Source organism: Sapajus apella, unplaced genomic scaffold (assembly GCF_009761245.1).
Source record: "Sapajus apella isolate SASKATOON/1434 unplaced genomic scaffold, GSC_monkey_1.0 scaffold92, whole genome shotgun sequence".
Classification (NCBI taxonomy): domain Eukaryota; kingdom Metazoa; phylum Chordata; class Mammalia; order Primates; family Cebidae; genus Sapajus; species Sapajus apella.
Window position 1 is genome coordinate 6,514,803 of NW_022437032.1, and position 18,589 is coordinate 6,533,391.

Here is an 18,589-nt window from a genome sequence, read left to right on the forward strand (position 1 = left end):
GAAGTTGCAGTGAGCTGAGATTGTGCCATTGCACTCCAGCCTGGGCAACAAGAGTGAAACTCCATCTCAAAAACAAGAAATCCATGTTAATGAGCTTGCAGATGTAACAGGGTGACAAATGGGGAGATATAGATGTTATCAAAGTAGGTGAAAGTCATGATAAATGAAATTTAGGGCAGGGCGCAGTGGCTCACGCCTGTAATCCCAACACTTTGTGAGCCAGAGGCAGGCAGATCACCTGAGGTCAGGAGTTCAAAACCATCCTGGCCAACATGGAGAAACCCCACCTCTACTAAAAATACAAAAATTAGCTGGGTGTGGTGGCTCGTGCCTGTAACCCCTGCTATTCGGGAGGCTGAGGCATGGGAATGGCTTAAACCCGGGAGGCAGAGGTTGCAGTGAGCTGAGATCGCCCCACTGCACTCCAGCCTGGGTGACAGATCAAGACTCTATCTCCAAAACAAAAAAGAAAGAAAAGTGCCTCACGCCCGTAATTCCAACACTTTGGGAGGCCAATGCGGGTGGATCATGAGGTCAAGAGAACAAGACCATCCTGGCCAACATGGTAAAACCCCATCTCTACTAAAAATACAAAAAAATTAGCTGGGCGTGGTGGCACGCACCTGTGGTCCCACCTACTTGGGAGGCTGAGGCGAAGAATTGCTTGAACCCGGGAGGCGGAGGTTGCAGTGAGCCGAGATTGTGCCACTGCACTCCAGCCTGGTGACAGAGCAAGACTCTGTCTCAAAAAAAAAAAAAAAAGAAAAAGAATAAATTTAGTTCAAGGAAATATGTTCATAAATTTTAGTTTGACTTCAAGTTCATTGATTTTCACTTATCTGCTGTTGCCTGTTTCTTGGGAATATCTTGCTTTTCCTGCTCTTTCCCATAGCTGCCTCTGGTTATCAAAGTAGGGACTGTGGGTCAAGAAGAAAACAGAGTTAGGTAGGACGACATCCCAGGCTATGGCACCATAGGGACACCAAGCTCGGTACCTCTGGTATCCAAGTCACTTACAGGACAGCCCTAAGGAGACTCTAGGATCTTTAAACTGGGTAGATGATCCCTACCAGTGCCCTTTATAGTGCTGAAAGCAGGACCATAATTATCTCTGAGATTCCAGAGCCTGGTGTATAGTGGTTTCAAAAATTCTTTTTGAATGAATGCTTTGCTGAATGAATAAGTGAATGATTTTTTAATAGTTAGCCAGGAGCAGTGTCTCATGCCTGTAATCCAAGCACTTTGGGAGACCAAGGCAGGAGGATTGCTAGAGCCCAGAAATTTGAGACCAGCCTGAGCAACATGGTGAAACCTTATCCTTCAAAAATTAGCCAAATGTGATGGTGTGCACCTGTAGTCTCAGCTACTTGGGAGGCTGAGAGGGGATGATCACCTGAGCCCAGGAGATCAAGGCTGCAGGGAGCCATGATTGCGCCACTTCACTCCAGCCTGGGCAACAGAGCAAGACCTTGTCCCTGCCCCACCCCCACCCCCAAAAAAAGATAGGCAAGGCTCAGTGGCTCACGCCTGTAATCCCAGCACTTTGGGAAGCCAAGGCAGGCAAATCACCTGAGGTCAGGAGTTCAAGACCAGCCTGACCAACACGGAGAAACCCCTTTTCTATTAAAAATACAAAATTAGCCAGGCATGGTGGTACATGCCTGTAATCCCAGCTACTTGAGAGGCTGAGGCAGAATTGCCTGAACCCAGGAGGTGGAGGTTGCGGTGAGCCAAGATTGCGCCATTGCACTCCAGCCTGGGCAACAAGAGTGAAACTCCATCTCAAAAAAAAAAATAAAGATAAAAGATAAAAGAATCAATAACTATCAGCACCATAGGAAAGGCAAAAAATTAATTTAAAAAGAAGAAAATAAAATTTTTAAAGTCAAGGACTGAATGAATAAATGGATGGATAGCTGAAATGATGGAAGAAAGAAAGAATGGATTATAAAAGGTAGATAAGTGGGAAGATGGGAGGATGGAAGAAAGGAGAGCGAGAGATGAGTAGAAGAATGGATGGGTGAAAGAGAGGGTGAATGGAAAGGATGGATGGAGAGTTGACGGTGAATGGATAGGTGAATGAATAAAGAGATGGACGGATAGATGGATGGCTGGATGGATGGGAAGATAGAAAAATGGAAGAAGGGATGTGAAGAGAGATGAGTGGAAATGGCTAGATGGATGAGTAGATGCATAGGCGGATGGATGGATGGGAGAACAGATGAATGAGTGAATGGAACAATGGAAAGATGGGAGAAAGGAGGTATGGGGGTGGATTGATGGATAGATGAATGAATAAAATTATTTTACTGGGCCAGCTTCCAAGTTTCTTCCTTTCTAGTTCAGAGGAGAACACAGAAGAGGATAAGTGATAATCAATTCACAAGCGGTTGGTGATTCCTTAGGAATCCCTAACACACAGCCTCCCTTCCCTCTTCCAACAGCTGTAGTGGTACTTTCGGTGTCACCTAGAGCAGTAAGGAGAGCCGCAGCTAAGCCCAGGTTCTAGTCCCAGGTCCCCTTGTTATAGCTGAGTGACCTTGATCAAGTTTCTGCACCTCTTTGAGCCTCATTTTCCTTATCAGCAAAATGCAGGTAATATTAGTACCTACATCCTGGGGTGATTGTCAGAATGCAACATAACATTGGTCCAGGGTCTGGCACAAGGCAGGTGCTCAGCGAGTGTTTCTTCCCTTTGTAATTTGCTTGACATTGTTAGCTACTGTGATTCAGCTATTACTCATGCTGTTGTGAAGGGACAAGCACTCAGATACAGAGGTGAGATGTTTTGAAAGCAGGTTCAAGGGATCAGTCATAAAGATCAGAGCCTCCTGGCTGGAATAGCGAGCAAGGAAAATAATTCAGCTGCTGTTTATTGAGCACTTATGAGCCAGGTGCTCATCATATATCAACTTATTACATTCTGACAGCACTTTGGGAGGCCAAGGCAGAAGGATCACCTGAGGTCAGGAGTTTGAGATCACACTGGCCAACATGGTGAAACCCCCGTCTCTACTAAAAATACAAAAATTAGCTGGGTGTGGTGGTGCATGCCTGTAATCCCAGCTCCCCGGGAGGCTGAGCCAGGAGAATTGCTTGAATCCAGGAGGCAGAAGTTGCAGTGAGCCAAGATCACACCGTTGCACTCCAGCCTGGGCAACAAGCAAGACCCTGTCTCAAAAAAAAGAACAATACAACAAAAGATTGTAGGTAGGTGATCAGGATGGGAGGACCTGGTTCTCTAGTCAATAGCCATGTGACTTGGACAAGCTTTGTAGCCTCCTTGAGCCTCAGTTTCCCTGTCTGTAAGAAGAGAATAGTAACACTGACCTCACAGAGTCAGGTCATGTGGTGAGGTACTTGGCACATATTAGCAAGTCAGGGTGATCTTCCCAATCTTCCTGGGGGAAACTGACATCTTTACAGTAAGTGATGATCCAGGAATGGCTGGATGGGGGTGGCAGGGAGTAGGGAGGAACATTTCAAGCCTAGGAAATGATATTCCCACTTTTCATCACCCCACTGCCACCTCCCTAGTTCAGCCACCACAATCTCTTGCCTGAACCATTGCAGCCATCTCTTCCCTGGGGTCCCTGATTCCCTCTGACCCCTTTCAGTCTGCTGTCCACATATCAGTCAGAATGGCCCTTTGATTGATTGGTTGGTTAGTTGATTGATTTTTAGAGACAATTTCTCGTCTCGTAGTGCAATCATAGTTCATTAAACCTCAAACATCTGGCCTCAAGTGATCCTCCAGCCTCAGCTTCCCAAGTAGCTGGGACTACAGGTGTGCTCACCACCACACCCAGCCTGATCCTTTAAAACACAGGCAGAATGAGCAGGGGAACCAGGTCTCAGAAGGCAACAGCCAGCACACGTGGAATCTATATGCCCCATGAGGAGTTTGGGTTTCAGCCAGAGGACAATGGGCAGCTACTGAAGAACTTAAAACAGGAGAGTGACGGCATGGTGGGATCTGTGTTTCAGAACAGTCTTCCCTCCCCACCAGGCTGAAGCATGGGAAGAGATTGGAAAAGGATATTCTAGTCCTACTGCTTGTCTTCTACCCCTTAGGAAAATCACTTTCATTCTCTTGGTCAATGTCTTCAGCTATAAAATGGGCATCACTGGCCAGGTGTAGGGGTTCATGCCTGTAATCCCAGCACTTTGGAAGGCCGAGGCGGGTGGATCACAAAGTCAGGAGATGGAGACCATCCTGGCTAACACAGTGAAACCCCGTCTCTACTAAAAATACAAAAAATTAGCCAGGCGTGGTAGTACACGCCACACACCTGTAGTCCCAGCTACTCGGGAGGCTGAGGCAGGAGAATCTCTTGAACCTGGGAGGCAGAGGTTGCAGTGAGCCAAGGTCATGCCAGCACATTCCAGCCTGGGTAACAGAGCAAGATTCTTTCTCAAAAATAAATAAATATTTTTAAAATAAAATAAAATGGGCATCACCACTTTTTGTGGCGATAAAAATGGCAGCCTATTTTTTGTAGCGACCTTGATCAGGGTGAGCAATGCAGCAGGCATCTGTTGTTTTCCCTGCCAGGCAGCCATTCTCCACAATTGTCCTGTAAGAACACCCCTTCTCTACTCTCATTCAGGTGGGGGTGAGTCCCCTTTGCAGCTTCAAAGGGAGCACTTTATCCATGAGACTCTATTCTAGGATATTTGCTGGAACTATGGGGAAAGGGGTCTTCTCTTCAGCTGTTAGGCTGGTTGGAGGGAAGCCTGAAGCTGTCAAAGGCCATTAGAGGGAAAAGCCTGCCTGAGAATGAGGCCAACTGAGAGGAAAACAGAGCTAAGATATGGAGAGAGATTCCTGGCAACATTGTTTGAGCTCCTGGATCCAGCCATGCCTGAATGCAGTCCTTGGAATCTTAGTTACAGGAGCCACCCATGTTTGCTCAGTTCAGATTAAGTTGGGTCTCCTGTCACCTGCATCCAAAGTCCTGACAGATTCACACAGGAAGAGGAGCAGAAAGAAGACTGAGAAGCCTGGTGGAGGTCAGAGCTTCTGAACTCATTCACAAAAAGAGAAGGGGGATCAGGGCAAAGGCAGGCAAAGCCCCACCCCAAACTCAGACCCCACCCAGGAACTCATGGAGGGCCCTGCCGTCCAGCCTGACTGTTCCCACTGAAAGCCACCCCTGGGCCCCACCCCCACTCACTCAAGGACTGCTGGCACTCCACTCCCTGGTGGCTCCAGTACTCCACACAGCCCACCTGCTCTTCCAGCGGGGGGCAGGGGACACCCCCATTCCTCAGCTCCTGCAGGACACGCCTCCGGCATACATGGTAGGAGGCCTGGCAGGGCTTCACACAGCGACTCCAGCCACTCCACTCTGACACAGCGCAGGAGACCGCTGGAAGAGAAAGTGGTGTCTTCAGGCGAGACCTCTGTGGGGTTTAGCTGGCCAGCATCCAGGTCTTCTCCACCTTCCCCACAAGCTGAATCCCCAAAACACCACACCCAGTGCTAGAACTCTTGCAAACCTGAGTCCATGCCTTCCTTGAAAGTTTCCCTATGACAGCTGTTCATATGTCCACCTAAACTTAGAATTCCACATTGATCCAATCATCCTATTGATGATCACTTAGGTCGCCTCCATCACTCATTCCTTCAATAAACATTTCCTAAGCACTTAGGGCAACTGATGCCTCAATTTCTTCTTTTGTCAAATGGGAATAAGAATAGTAGCTAACTGATTGGGAAGGGGCCTTAAAGGTTCAACCAAATACGAAATACAAAGCATTTGTTCCTGGAACATAGCAGCTGCTTAATAAACACTATTCCTCTGCAGCAGTGGAAATGAACCTACACTGTCGACACGAAAGCTACTCGAAAGCTACACTGTCGACAACCTGGAGAGGAAATAAATTACTTGTAAAAGGATTCACCTGTCTAATGTGATGCTTTTTATATACAGTCTTGTTTGTTTGTTTGTGATGGTGTCTGGCTCTGTTGCCCAGGCTGGAGTACAGTGGTGCGATCTTGGCTCACTGCAACTTCTGCCTCCCGGGTTCAAACAATTCTCCTGCCTCAGTCCCCTGAATAGCTGGGATTACAGGCACCCACCACCAAGCTTGGCTAATTCATTGTATTTTTATCAGAAACAGGGTTTCTCCATACTAGCCAGGCTGGTTTCAAACTCCTGACCTCAAGTGATCCACCCACCTCAGCCCCTCAAAGTGCTGGGATTACAGGTGTGAGCACCGCACCCAGCGTATACACAGTTTTTAAACCTGCAAAAGGGTACTATAAAGTATCTAGGCATTCATTACAGGTATAGTAAATACATACATATGCAGCCAGGCCTCATTATTCACAGATTCTGTATTTGCTATTTCGCTTGTTAAAATTATTATTATTATTATTTTTTGTGGACACGCTGTTTTTCATTAGTTTATTACAAAACTACAGACACAATATACAACATTCTAACTCCTAAATCCTCCTGCCTTTTTTTTTTTTTTTTTTTCCTGAGACTAAACGCCCTCAAAGCCCCCCCTGTCTGCTTGGCCCATAATACAACCCGACTCCTCGGCTCCTGGATGCACAGGTCAGAGGTTCCAACAAGTCTGACCATGGTCAGTGCTGTGGAGCCACTCCCAAGGTGGCTGAGCCTTCTGCGAAAATTTAAATTGCTGCTAAGTCATTCTAAATAAATAGTGAATGGACTGTTTCTGCCCCTAAGATGAAATCCCACACATCTTATGCTCAAGCTCAGGCACCTAGAAAGTATGGTGGAATCTTCACTGACTTGTTAACCCTGGGAGTGCCCCTTGTGATCCAGATGAGTCAAAACAAACGGCCAGGATCTCTTCTACAAAGCCCATGATGGCCCTTCTGGCTGTGTCTCCAGTTGGTGCCTGGACACTGCCCATGCACTTCAGGGCCATTCTGACCATTTGGTCTCTTTGCTGGGGGCTGTGGGGTGCTCCAGTGTCATCTCCCTCTGCTCCTTATTTTAGAAACTGTAGGATATAGGACTGGAGCATATTCCCATTCAGTTCAAGGGTTTCTCTGATACAAAGCAAGACTGAGGCACTGGCCAAGCTCCGGAAGTAAATGAGTGCCTGGCAGATTTGGGTCTGTAGGCTAGCACAGTACCTGAATTCCAAAAAGGCTGTGGTGTCTTCGCTCTTCTGTAAGCCAGTGACCAATGCGTTCCAGATCCTATCCGAGCATACTGGTCAACAGACCCATACTGCTCTCTCCTGCCCGGGATGGCAAGGGCAGTGGCAGATCTGATGCGCACTTTGAAGTCCTTGCATGATGTCACAACTGATGTCAGGGCGCTGTAGGCCTGGGAGGTCCATGGGGCTGTCCTTTCTTGTCATCTGAATGTCTCCTCCCGACACTAAAGCATGAGGTCCACAAGGTCTATGGTTTTGTCCATTTTGTTCACTGCCATTTTCTCCAGAGCTGAGAACAGTGCCCAGTCCCTAGTGGGTGCTAATTAAACATCTTTAATGGACTTGACATCTGAGGTCTTCTCTTGTTCTTTGCCTTTCACTTTCCGCCGGAAGAAGGACGTGGCGGGGCCCCCGGGTCGGGGCGGAGGGTGCAGGGGGAACTGGAGCGGGGAGGTCCCGGCTCCCCTCATGCAGCAACCTGCCCGGACTTCCGGGTCCACAGGCGCCGCCGCACTAGCGCGAAAAGAGACCCTTCTTCCGGAAGTTGGCCCCACCGCCTCCTCGGGATGCCCAGGCAGCTCCAGCCGCCATATTATCAACAAGCCCTGTTAAAATTATTTTTAACCCTAAAATCAATACTTGCAGCACATTTGTAGTTACTCACAGACAAGCAGAGATTAGTGAAAAATGTGAGTCTCTCAATGTGCACATTCCAAGCTGAAGTCAAACAGGGCCCCACTCTGTCTTCTTGTTCCAGTCTCATAAGGCCATTACCAGTGGACAGAGACAGTCGGGGCAAGTCTCTGCAGTGCAAGCAGCTCCAGCGCTGGGCCAGTTGGCTGGGGTTTGAATCCCAACTCCAGCACTTGTTAATGGGGCACTTTGGGAGTCCTTTAACACTTCCTAACACTCTCTTGTAAAATGAAGAAAATGGAATTGACCAGGATGAGTTGTTTTTAGGATCTAAAGCATAACCTGGCCAGTGTGGTGGCTCATGCCTGCAATCCCAACACTTTGGAAGGCCAAGGTGGGTGGATCACGAGCTCAGGAGTTCAAGACCGGCCGGGGCAACATGGTGAAACCCCATCTCTACTAAAAATACAAAATTTAGCTGGACATGGCGTGCGTCTGCAATCCCAGCTACTCAGGAGGCTAAGGCAGGAGAAAAGTTTGAACCCAGGAGTCAGTGGTTGCAGTGAGCCGAGATTGTGCCATTGCACTCTAGCCTGGGTGGCCGGACGAGACTCAATCTCAAAAAAAAAAAAAAAAGTATAATCTATGTGAGATATGTGTGTACATATTTCTCATAGAGGCCATTGGTTAATTCAGTATTCATGGCAACTTTACAGAAAATAACTACTGTGAATCACAAGAATGTCCTGTAGCCAGGCGCCATCACTCACACCTGTAATCCCAGCACTTTCGGAGGCTGAGGCAGAAGGATCACTTGAGCCCAGGAGTTTGAGACCATCCTGGACAACATAGTGAAATCCCATCTCTACCAAAAAAGAAAAATGCAAAAACTAGCCAGGCATGGTGGTGCACGCCTGTAGTCCCAGCTACTAGGGAGACTGAGGCAGAAGGATCGATTGAGCCTGGGAGATAGAGGTTGCAGTGAGCCAAGATCACGCCACTGCACTCCAGCCTGGGTGATAGACTGAGACTCTGTGTCAAAAAAGAATGTACTGTGTATATTTATGTACATAAACACACACACACATCCATATATGCATGCGAAGTCTAAATGTCAAATTCAGCATTGTGGTTATCTCTGGGGAGAGTGAGAAAGAAGGTGACCGCGGGAGGGAAACAGGCACTCCAGTGGCAATTGTCAAGGTTCGTTTCTTAGCTTTTCTCAAGGGTTTGTTGTATTGTCTCTCTACACTGGTATATGTCTGAAATATTTCATCATCACAAAAGGAAGATGCTGGGGTCCCCATCCTTGGGGTGCTCCACGTGTCTACCACAGGCGGTATTTTCTGATGTGACCCCTGGGAGCGCCACTTCTTCATTTCAAGTCAGGACTGGAGGAAATCAGACAGGGAAAGGCGGTCTGGCAGAAGCGGAATCTGGGCACCTCCCCAGTGAGATGAGAGACTTTCTACGGATGTGCCAGCAAGTTTTGTCAGCGGCAGTGGCACACACACATTCCCTGCACATGCAAGGCGGCTACCACTGTCAGAATTAATTCATTCATTCCCCAAACATTTACCGAGCATCTGCAGAGCCCAGCACTGTCTTGGGTGCTGGAGACACAGCGTTTAATAAGAAAGATGAGTTCTGTCTCCTGGAAAAGCACTCCCAGCTATGAGGCATGTCCTAGTTCAGCAATGTGAAAATGAGAAGGGGGAAAAAACCGTGTGCATCGCTGACGAAGGAACAGCGTTATTGTGCTGAAGTCAAGCAGCAGGGCCTCTGGCAAGTCAGGAAGGCAGGTATTCTTTGCATAAATCTCAGAGGTTTAAATTTTTTTTCTTGGCGCAAACAGTCCTTCAATCTGCCCATCTTAGCAGAATTGAAATGCTCAGAGGGAAGGAAGGAAAAAGGAAGGAAGGTAAACAAGAGAAGAAAGGAAACAGAAAGAGGGAGGGCAGGAAGGAGGAGGGAGGAAGAAATCCAGTGTGTGAAAACCTAAGAATGATTAATTGCTTTCATCGTCCATCTAATAACCCCATTCATTGTGCTTTGGGTGCTAAACCAAGCAAGTCACATACATGACTTCATTTAATTCACACAACAGTCTTCTGAAGCTCTGCACTCCCTATTTGTACTCAGCCTTCAGCAAGCCTGTGCATCTCCCAGCCTCTCCATGGCTGCCAGTAGCATTGAACCAGTAAAGAACACCAGCAGGGATGAGAAGGACAGAGGGCAGGAGGAGATGCAGCAAGCTGTTTATTGTCCCCCATTTTGGGGAAGGGGACCCTCGGCTGTGGATCCTGCTCTCACTGGCTCCATTACACCATTTCCTCCTGTGCTATACTGCTGCCCCCACCTCTGTGAATAGAGCCCTTGTTTTCCATGATGCCCTTCTGCGGGTACCATCAGTCACTTGCCAGGAGCTCAACTCCTAATGTGTTTGCGCTATTGTCAAACCCAGCTCAGGGATGAGCCCACTGGGGCTTAAGAGGCAGAATCCTAGCCGGGCGCGGTGGCTCAAGCCTGTAATCCCAGCGCTTTGGGAGGCTGAGGCGGGTGGATCATGAGGTCAAGAGATCGAGACCATCCCGGTCAACATGGTGAAACCCCGTCTCTACTAAAAATACAAAACATTAGCTGGGCATGGTGGCGCGTGCCTGTAATCCCAGCTACTCAGGAGGCTGAGGCAGGAGAATTGCCTGAACCCAGGAGGCGGAGGTTGCGGTGAGCCGAGATCGCGCCATTGCACTCCAGCCTGGGTAACAAGAGCGAAACTCCGTTTCAAAAAAACAAAAAAAAAAGAGGCAGAATCCTCTGGCCAGGCACGGTGGCTCACGCCTGTAATCCCAGCACTTTGGGAGGCCAAGGCAGGCGGATCACCTGAGGTCAGGAGTTCGAGACCAGCCTGACCAATGTGGAGAAACCCCATCTCTACTAAAAATACAAAATTAGCCGGGCGTGGTGGCACATGCCTGTAATCCCAGCTACTCAGGAGATTACTCCTGCTTGTAATCAAGCAGGAGAATTGCTTGAACCTTGGAGGCAGAGGTTGCAGTGAGCCGAGATGGGGCCATTGCACTCCAGCCTGGGCAATAAAAGCAAAAAAAAAAAAAAAAAAAAAAAAAGGCAGAATCCCTAAGTTGACCCAAGATAACCTGAATTCTAACCACTGTCTCGAATTTGTTGCAATGGTGAATGCAAAGCACTGGCCATATTGTAAATGCTCAGTACAGAGGTCTTTATGCATTCATTCAACAACAATTTAGGACCTACTGTGTGTAGAGCACTGGCCTGGGTGCTGGGAACACAGATGAGCAAAGCAAGTGCAGCCCCTGCCCTCGAGGAGCTGACATTCAGTGGGGGAAACAGGCAATAAACAATAACATGTAACCATGTAATTTCAACTAGTGATGCGTGCTTTGAGGAAAAACAGCAGGGTAAGAGTGACAAGGGCTGAGGGAGAGGCAGGGAAAAAAGAAAAAAATGAAGAGTGACAAGGGTTGGGTAATAAGAAACTATTTTAGGCAGAGTCAAGGAAGTCCTCCAGGACAAAGGACATCTGAACAGAGACCCCAAGGAGGTGATGAAGGAGCCATGTAGGAATCTCAGGGAAATTACTCTGGGCACAGAGAACAGGCAGTGCAAAGTCGCTCAGGCAGGGTCAAGGTAGGATATCAGAGGGACGGTGAGGAGGCCAGTGTAACTGCAGGAAAATAAGCCAGATGGAAAGTGATAGGAGTGACATCCGACAGGGAGGGGACAGAGACAGCATACAGGGCCTTGGTGACTATTGTAAGGATTTCAGTTTTTTGTGTTTTTTTTTAGACAGTCTCGCTCTGTCACCCGTGCTGGAGTGCAGTGGTGCAATCTTGGCTCACTGCAACCTCCGCCTCCTGGGTTCAAGTGATTCTCCTGCCTCAGCCTTCCAGTAGCTGGGATTACCGGCACCCACCACCACGTCCAGCTAATTTTTTTGAGTTTTTAATAGAGACGGGGGTTCACCATGTTGGCCAGGCTGGTCTCGAACCTCTGACCTCAAATGATTCACCCACCTTGGTCTCCCAAAGTGCTAGGATTACAGGTGTGAGCCACCGCGCCCAGTCAGGAGTTCAGATTTCATTCTTTGCATGATGAAAGGCCATCGCTGAGTTCTGAGCAGAGGAGTGACCTGGTCACACCGAAGTTTTCAAAGGGTTGGCTGCCTGTCCATCTGAGTGGGGGGTGAGGACAGAAACATGATGGCCCCTGAGGTTTCCCAGTAGAGAAAGGATTATCTACAGTAGATCAAGCTGCTAGAAGAATGAGTTTTGCGTCACTGGAAGAATTCACAAAGTGTCTAAAAAGCCTGGCAGGACGACTGCAGACCAGACTCAGGCATTAGCCAGACAGCTGGACCAAGAGGGAGCTCTGAAGTCCACCACGATCTCCTGCGCTGCCTACCAGGCAGGTGAGAGAGTTTGAGATAAGCAGGTAGACACCACACTGCACGTGTTCTGCCCGTCTCACCGGCAGCACGCACGTGACAGGGAACCATCATCACCCCTCACATAGGCCCAGGATCACAAACTCAGGACATCTGTGGTTATTGGCGCTGAGTCTGCCTCCTCCACTAGAGCATCAGCTCCACAGCAATGGGGTCCTCATTTGTCATGTTCCCTGCTGTGTCCCATCACCAAGCACAGGGCCTGGCACACAGCAACTCAGGAAGTGACGTGCCAGTGAACACTGAGGGAGCAAATCTTGCCTTGGCAACAACAAAGGAAATACAACCACAGGCTGACATTGCAAAGAGGCACCACCAGATAGCGGTGTTTCCCAAAGCAAAGCCCGGCCCCCTTTTCCTAACGGAGAAATTCTAGTTTCCCTGCCCTACTGAAAGGGGGAGGGGGTATTAAAGGCTGCTCACTGAGTCCTCAATACCCAGATAACCTCGTGCCAGCTGAGCCTGCCGAGGTCCAACCACATTTCCCTCAGACCCCTTAGAATCGCTGCACCCCACCCTGACAGGCCAGGCCCATCAAGGAACATCTTTTGTTTTCTTTTTTTTTTTTTTTTTGAAATGGAGTCTCACTTGTTGCCCAGGCTGGAGTGCAATGGTGCAGTCTCGGCTCACTGCAACTTCTACTTCCCAGGTTCAAGCAATTCTACCTCAGCCTCCTGAGTAGCTGGGACTACAGGCACGTGCCACCACACCCGGCTAATTTTCGTATTTTTAGTAGAGACGGGTTTCACTATGTTTGACCAGGCTGGTCTCAAACTCCTGACCTTGTGATCTGCCCACCTCGGCCTCCCAGAGTGCTGAGATCACAGGCGTGAGCCACCGTGCCCAGGCAAGGAATGTCTTTCTGCATTATTCAAACCCCACTTTCTCCTCCGAACCTCCCTGCCCAGCCCCCTTACAACTGCCCTCCTCATTGTCTACCAAAAGGATTTTCTAGAATACATTTCTGGCCTGTCCCCTGAAATCCCTCAGTGGTTCCCATTAATTATTGGGGGGATTCGCAAAAGGCCTTTTTTGATAGTGGATTATAGATGGAGACTCTCCCAAGCTCAGCGCCTCAAAATCTAGATTTTCCTGCCACTCGTCCACAGTTATTTACTGCGCCCTCCTCCTATTTACTGTCTCAGCATACTTTACCCAAAGTTTCCCAAAGCACGAGGTCTCCCACAGCTCAGTAATACCCTCCCAGCCTCCTTTCCCCAGCTTCTGGTAACACCACCTCAGTTTCCTTTTGAGGACCCAAACCCTCCCCGCTCTCAATCCACATGGTTTGGACGGGGCTGATCTCACCCTCTCATTCCTAGTATGAGGCATGTGACCCCGACATGGCCAGTTAATATATTCCTTCTCCCTAGGCTCAGTGATTGATTGGGTCAGCAATGAGCATTTAATCCAAACTGGGCCCATGAGAACCAGCCCTGGGATTTTGGCTGGAACTGGGGAAAGATGCTCTCTTAATCCACTAGGGATGGCAGTTTAGAGCTAATATCTTTGAACAATATCTTTGCTACCACTTGGTGACAGCATGCCTGTGAATGAAGTTAACACAAGAAAAGCCAAAGAATGGAAAGAGAGTCCTGATGACATCCTTGGTGCCCCTGAATCCAGTCATGCCTGAAGCTCCAGCATCCCTGGGTTGTCTTTCAGTTACGTAAGCCATAAATGTCTTTGTCAGTTTAAGTTAAATTGTGTCACAACCCTAAGAGTACTAACTCTACAGGAAACATGTTAAGTGGGGACATCAACCCATACAGGGTTGAGATGAGATTTAAGACATATAAAATACATGGAAACATTCTGTAAATAACTTGGAAAATGTAGTGGTGTCTATCCTTCAAGGCCCTACTAATCACTCCAGCCCCACTCTCTCCCCACCTCCACCCCATCCTCATCAATCATTTCCAAGCTTCACCTTGCTCAGACTGAAATTATTTATTCCTTTCACAACTACCTTGTCTCCCAAAAATAGACAGTAAGCTGGAGGGGTACCAGAGCTCCTCCAGCCTTGCTTCCAGCCCCAGTGCTTCTAGCTGAGCTGAGCACAGTAGGTGGCCACCAATTTTAACTGAGGTTGGGCATGGTGACTGACACCAGTTTTGGGAGGCTGAGGCTGGAGGATAGCTTGAGCCCCGGAGTTCGAGACCAGCCTGGGAAAGATGGTAAAACTCCATCTCTACAAAAAAAATAGCAAAAAAAAAAAAAAAAAAGCTGGGCATGGTGGCCCACACGTGCAGGCCCAGCTACTCAGGAGGCTGAGATAGGAGAATCACTTGAGCCTGGGAGGCAGAGGTTGCAGTAAGCCATAATCGCACCACTGCACTCCAGCCTGGGTGACACAGTGAAACCCTGTCTTGAAAGAAAGGAAAGAAAGAAAAGAAAGAAAAGAAAGAAAAGAAAGAAAGAAAGAAAGAAAGAAAGAAGGAAAGAGAGAAAGAAGGAAGGAAGGAAGGGAAGGAAGGAAGGAAGGAGGAAGGAAGGAAGGAAGGAAGGAGGAAAGAAGGAAGGAAGGAAGGCAGGAAAGAGAGAGAGAAAGAATGAAAGAAAGAAAAAGAAAGAAAGAAAGGAAGAAGGAAAGAAGGAAGGAAGGAAGGAAAGAGAGAGAGAGAGAAAGAATGAATGAAAGAAAGAAAGAGTTTTAATTTAACTAAAGGAGGAAGATGTCAAGATGTCCCCTTTCACCTGTAAAGTCAACCTTCCCTCTCCTAACATTCTGAGTCTCTTTCATCTGTGAGCTGCCACACAATATTGATGTCTGGAGTCAGACTGCTGGAGTTCAAAAAATCCCAGATCTGCTGTTTACTAGCTGTGCAACCCAGAACAGGTCACTTAACCTCCCTGGGCCCTAGTTCCTCATCTGTAAAATGGACATGATAACACTGTTTCATAGAGTTATTATGAGGCTTAAATGAGACAATTTACTGAAAGCACTTAAAATAGTGCCGTCCTGACACTTGGTATTTAGTAAATGTTAGGTTTGTTGTTTGGGGATTTTGTTTGCTTGTATTTTAAGTCATCTTCAACATTGCCCTCTACTACACTCAATCACTGAAGGCAGTCGACCGTATCTCCTAAAAACAGCTCATGGATAAAGCAAATAGTTCTCTCCATCTTTTGCCTCCTAACTGGTCCCCACATCCCCTCCTGCCTGCTCCCCTGGGAGATGGAAAGTGAACTTTTCTCTGCCTGTTCACAAGTCCCTCCCCCAGATAAGGGGGCGGATCCCAAAATAGCAAAACAAAGGTGAAAGCAAAGCTTTAAGGTTCCTGGATCCTCCAGCCCTAGCTCCATATAGAAAGGAAATCTCTTGGGAGAGGATGACATTGTGTGATTCTGTAGGCGTCGGTCAGACTGTGGGAAAGTATCACTGATGCCTTTGCCTGGACCCCCAGTCCTGGGGCCCCCACTCCTGCGCTGTGGCAGGGGAGCCCCTGTGGGTGGTGCTAACCCAGGACTTCAGTTCCAATCTGCACAGACCTGCAGCTGCATGGGCTCTGAATGTGGAAAGCCAACCCATACAAAAGCACTCCCAGGCAGTCCTTCCTTAAATTTAATCTGGAAGGAGTTCTTACTTGCCTATGGCTTGAGAAGACACCACATCCAAAATTACATCTCACTGCTGCCTGATTTTCCAACATTGGTGACTCTTGGCAGCAAGGAGCTGGAAGACTCAGAATCAGACCCAGCTCTTCCACCAGCTAGGAATCCTTGACTGGCCAAAGCCCTCCCCTCTCTGAGCCTTGCTTTTCTTGGCTGCTAAACACGGACATTATTACATACCTGAACCCCAGAGGGCTAGGAGAATGTATTTAGTTTCAAGCAGACATCCAGCCCAGTTCCTGGGCACAGAGGGGTAGTTGATTAATAGATGTTAGGTCTCTTACATTTTTATTTATTTTATTTTCAGGTTTGAACCAAAGCTCAAGGTATATTTACTTATTTTTGAGACATGGCCTCACTCTGTCACCCAGGCTGGAGTGCAGTGTTGCAGTCATAGCTCACTGCAGCCTCAACCTCCTGGGCTCAAGAGATTCTCCCAGCTCAGCCTCCTGAGTAGCTGGGGCTACAGGCAGGCGCCACCACTTGAGGCTAATTTTTATTTTATTTTATTTTTTAGAGACTGGGTCTCCCAGTGTTGCCCAGGCTGGTCGTGAACTACTGGCCTCAAATGATCCTCCCGCAGCCTCTCCAAGTGTTGGGATTACAAGCATGAGCCACTGTGCCTCACCCATTATGAATTTTTTTTTTTAAGCTTTAAACATGAATTCCTGAAGGAAGCGCTAGTGAGATCACAGGGTAGAGGAGCCCAAGCACTTTCCTCCCTGACATTAGAAAGTTGGGTCATATCCACTTTACAGGGTGACAGAATTTAGAGTTTTTTGTCTCCAGTGGGTATGAAAACTTTACTTCTGGGATTTAAAAAGGAGAGAGAGCCAGGCATGGTGGTGGGTGCCTGTCATCCAGCTACTTGGAATGCTGAGACAGAAGGATCGCTGGAGTCCAGGACTCCGAGGCTGCAGCGAGTGATGATCGCACCACTGCACTCCAGCCTGGGTGACAGAGCAAGACTCCAGCTCTAGAAGAAGGGGGTGGGGGTGAGGCAGCGTCCTTTCCACTAATGACTCAACTAAAATAGCTCCTAATTTCAGAGCGCCTTGGTTACCACTCGAGAGGAGTGCTTGAACTCCTTTGGTGGCCACCACCAGCACGCGGACCACAAAGGGACTTCACCCTGCGTATCTATCAGGCACCTCGGCCTCTGGCCCAGCCTGTCGGAGTTCTAACCAGCTTGGGCACCCTAGTTTTGGAATCACTCAGCCCGTTCCGCCTCCGCTTTGAGCATCCTTCCACCCCTGCACTCCAAGTGTCAGCCCTTTCCTCGGTTTCTCGTCACCTTCTCTATTCACCTTGTGACCCCTCCGCCTGAAAGAAGCCTACGACCGCCTCCTCCCTCGCAGTTCTGTGGCCCCACGCCCATCCCCCAGCTAGGGCTCTCAGATAAAATACAGGATTCCTAGTTAGATTTCAATTTCAGAAAAACAACCAATAATTTTTTAGGGTAAGTATATCCCATGCAATATTTAGGACACATTTTTCTTATCTGAAATTCGAGTTTAACTGGGTATGCTGTATTTTGATTTGCGAAATCTGGCACCCGACCTCAACCCAAGAGCCTCCCTCCCCTCGAAGCCCTCCAAGCTTCACGACCCCCCACCCCTCACCGCGTGCGTCCCTTCCTCCCTAGCGCCAGGTGCTCTCCTTCCTGCCTGCGCCTCTTGCGCCCATCTCCCTTCCACCCGCTGCGTCCCATACCTGGGCCGAGTCCCCCACCTTCCTGTAGTCCTTCAAGTCCTGTGCGCGGTCCTTGCGTTTCGCCTCCAAAACACCCCTCAACTCTCCACGAGTCCCTCTCCTTCAGGTCCCCCGAGATGAGCGTGCCCAGGTTCATACCCTGCGCGTCTTCCTCCTCTCGCAACGCCACAGCCTGTGCTTCCCCTTTGGGTCCTGAGCGTCTGAGTCCCTTCTTGCCCGCGCGACCCCCTGCACGTTCGGTCTGCCCCGCGGCGCACCCTTCCAGTCCCCAAGCGTCCCGCCCATGCTCGTGTGCCGCCTCCAAGCCCAGAGCCCCCCTAGGTGCTGGGCTCCCTTCCTCCGCGCATCCCCTTCCCCAGCTCCCCTCTGCTCGGAGCGCTCCTCTAGTGCCTTGCCCTTTCCCAGGCGCACCTGGGCAGACGCGGGCAGTCTGGGCAGCAGTCCCGCGCCGCGCCGCCCTCTTGGTCGCAGAAGCAGCGCGGGGGCAGGCGGGCGACACACAACGGGTCACGGCCGGAGCAGCAGCGGCCCAGCGCGGCGCAGCCCTGCCAGGGCTGGAGCAAGCCCGGCGGACCCAGCTCCCAGGCCTCCGCGGCCACCGCGGCCAGGGCGAGCCACGGGGACAGGATCTGCTCCACGCCACGCGGGCCCATGGCCGCGCTCAGGCTGGGTACCAGGACGCCAACGGGGACAGATCCTGTACAGCCTGCCTTGAGTTGGAAGCGGAAGCTCCCAGACCCGATCCTTCCTCGGACCCACCTCCTACCTGTCACCGAACTGGTAACACCCTGATTCGTACCGTCCAAACTTTGGGCAGCTCTTTGTAGTGGTGAAATCCCAAGATAATGGCCATAATAACCTCAACAACTTTGCAGAGTTCCCCATTAGAAGACAGGGCGATACAGAGGTCATCCAGGAAATATACTGCATCATGATAGAATAACAATGGTGTATTGGTACAGCAATAATAACAGTAATAGCCACTACGTTATTAAT

General features: G+C 49.2%; 1 protein-coding gene across 1 annotated transcript; it reads right to left on the reverse strand.

Moving 5' to 3' along the window:
• Positions 1-752: 752 nt before the first annotated feature.
• On the reverse strand, positions 753-18,246 carry LOC116535134 (translation initiation factor IF-2-like). The gene is made up of 4 exons (XM_032255942.1): positions 18,212-18,246; positions 17,594-18,138; positions 5,178-5,372; positions 753-917 (listed from the first exon to the last, which is right to left on the reverse strand). The coding sequence occupies exons 1-4, from the start codon at positions 18,244-18,246 to the stop codon at positions 832-834; spliced, it is 861 nt and encodes a 286-aa protein (XP_032111833.1). The 3' UTR covers positions 753-831.
• Between the last annotated feature and the right edge of the window lie 343 nt (positions 18,247-18,589).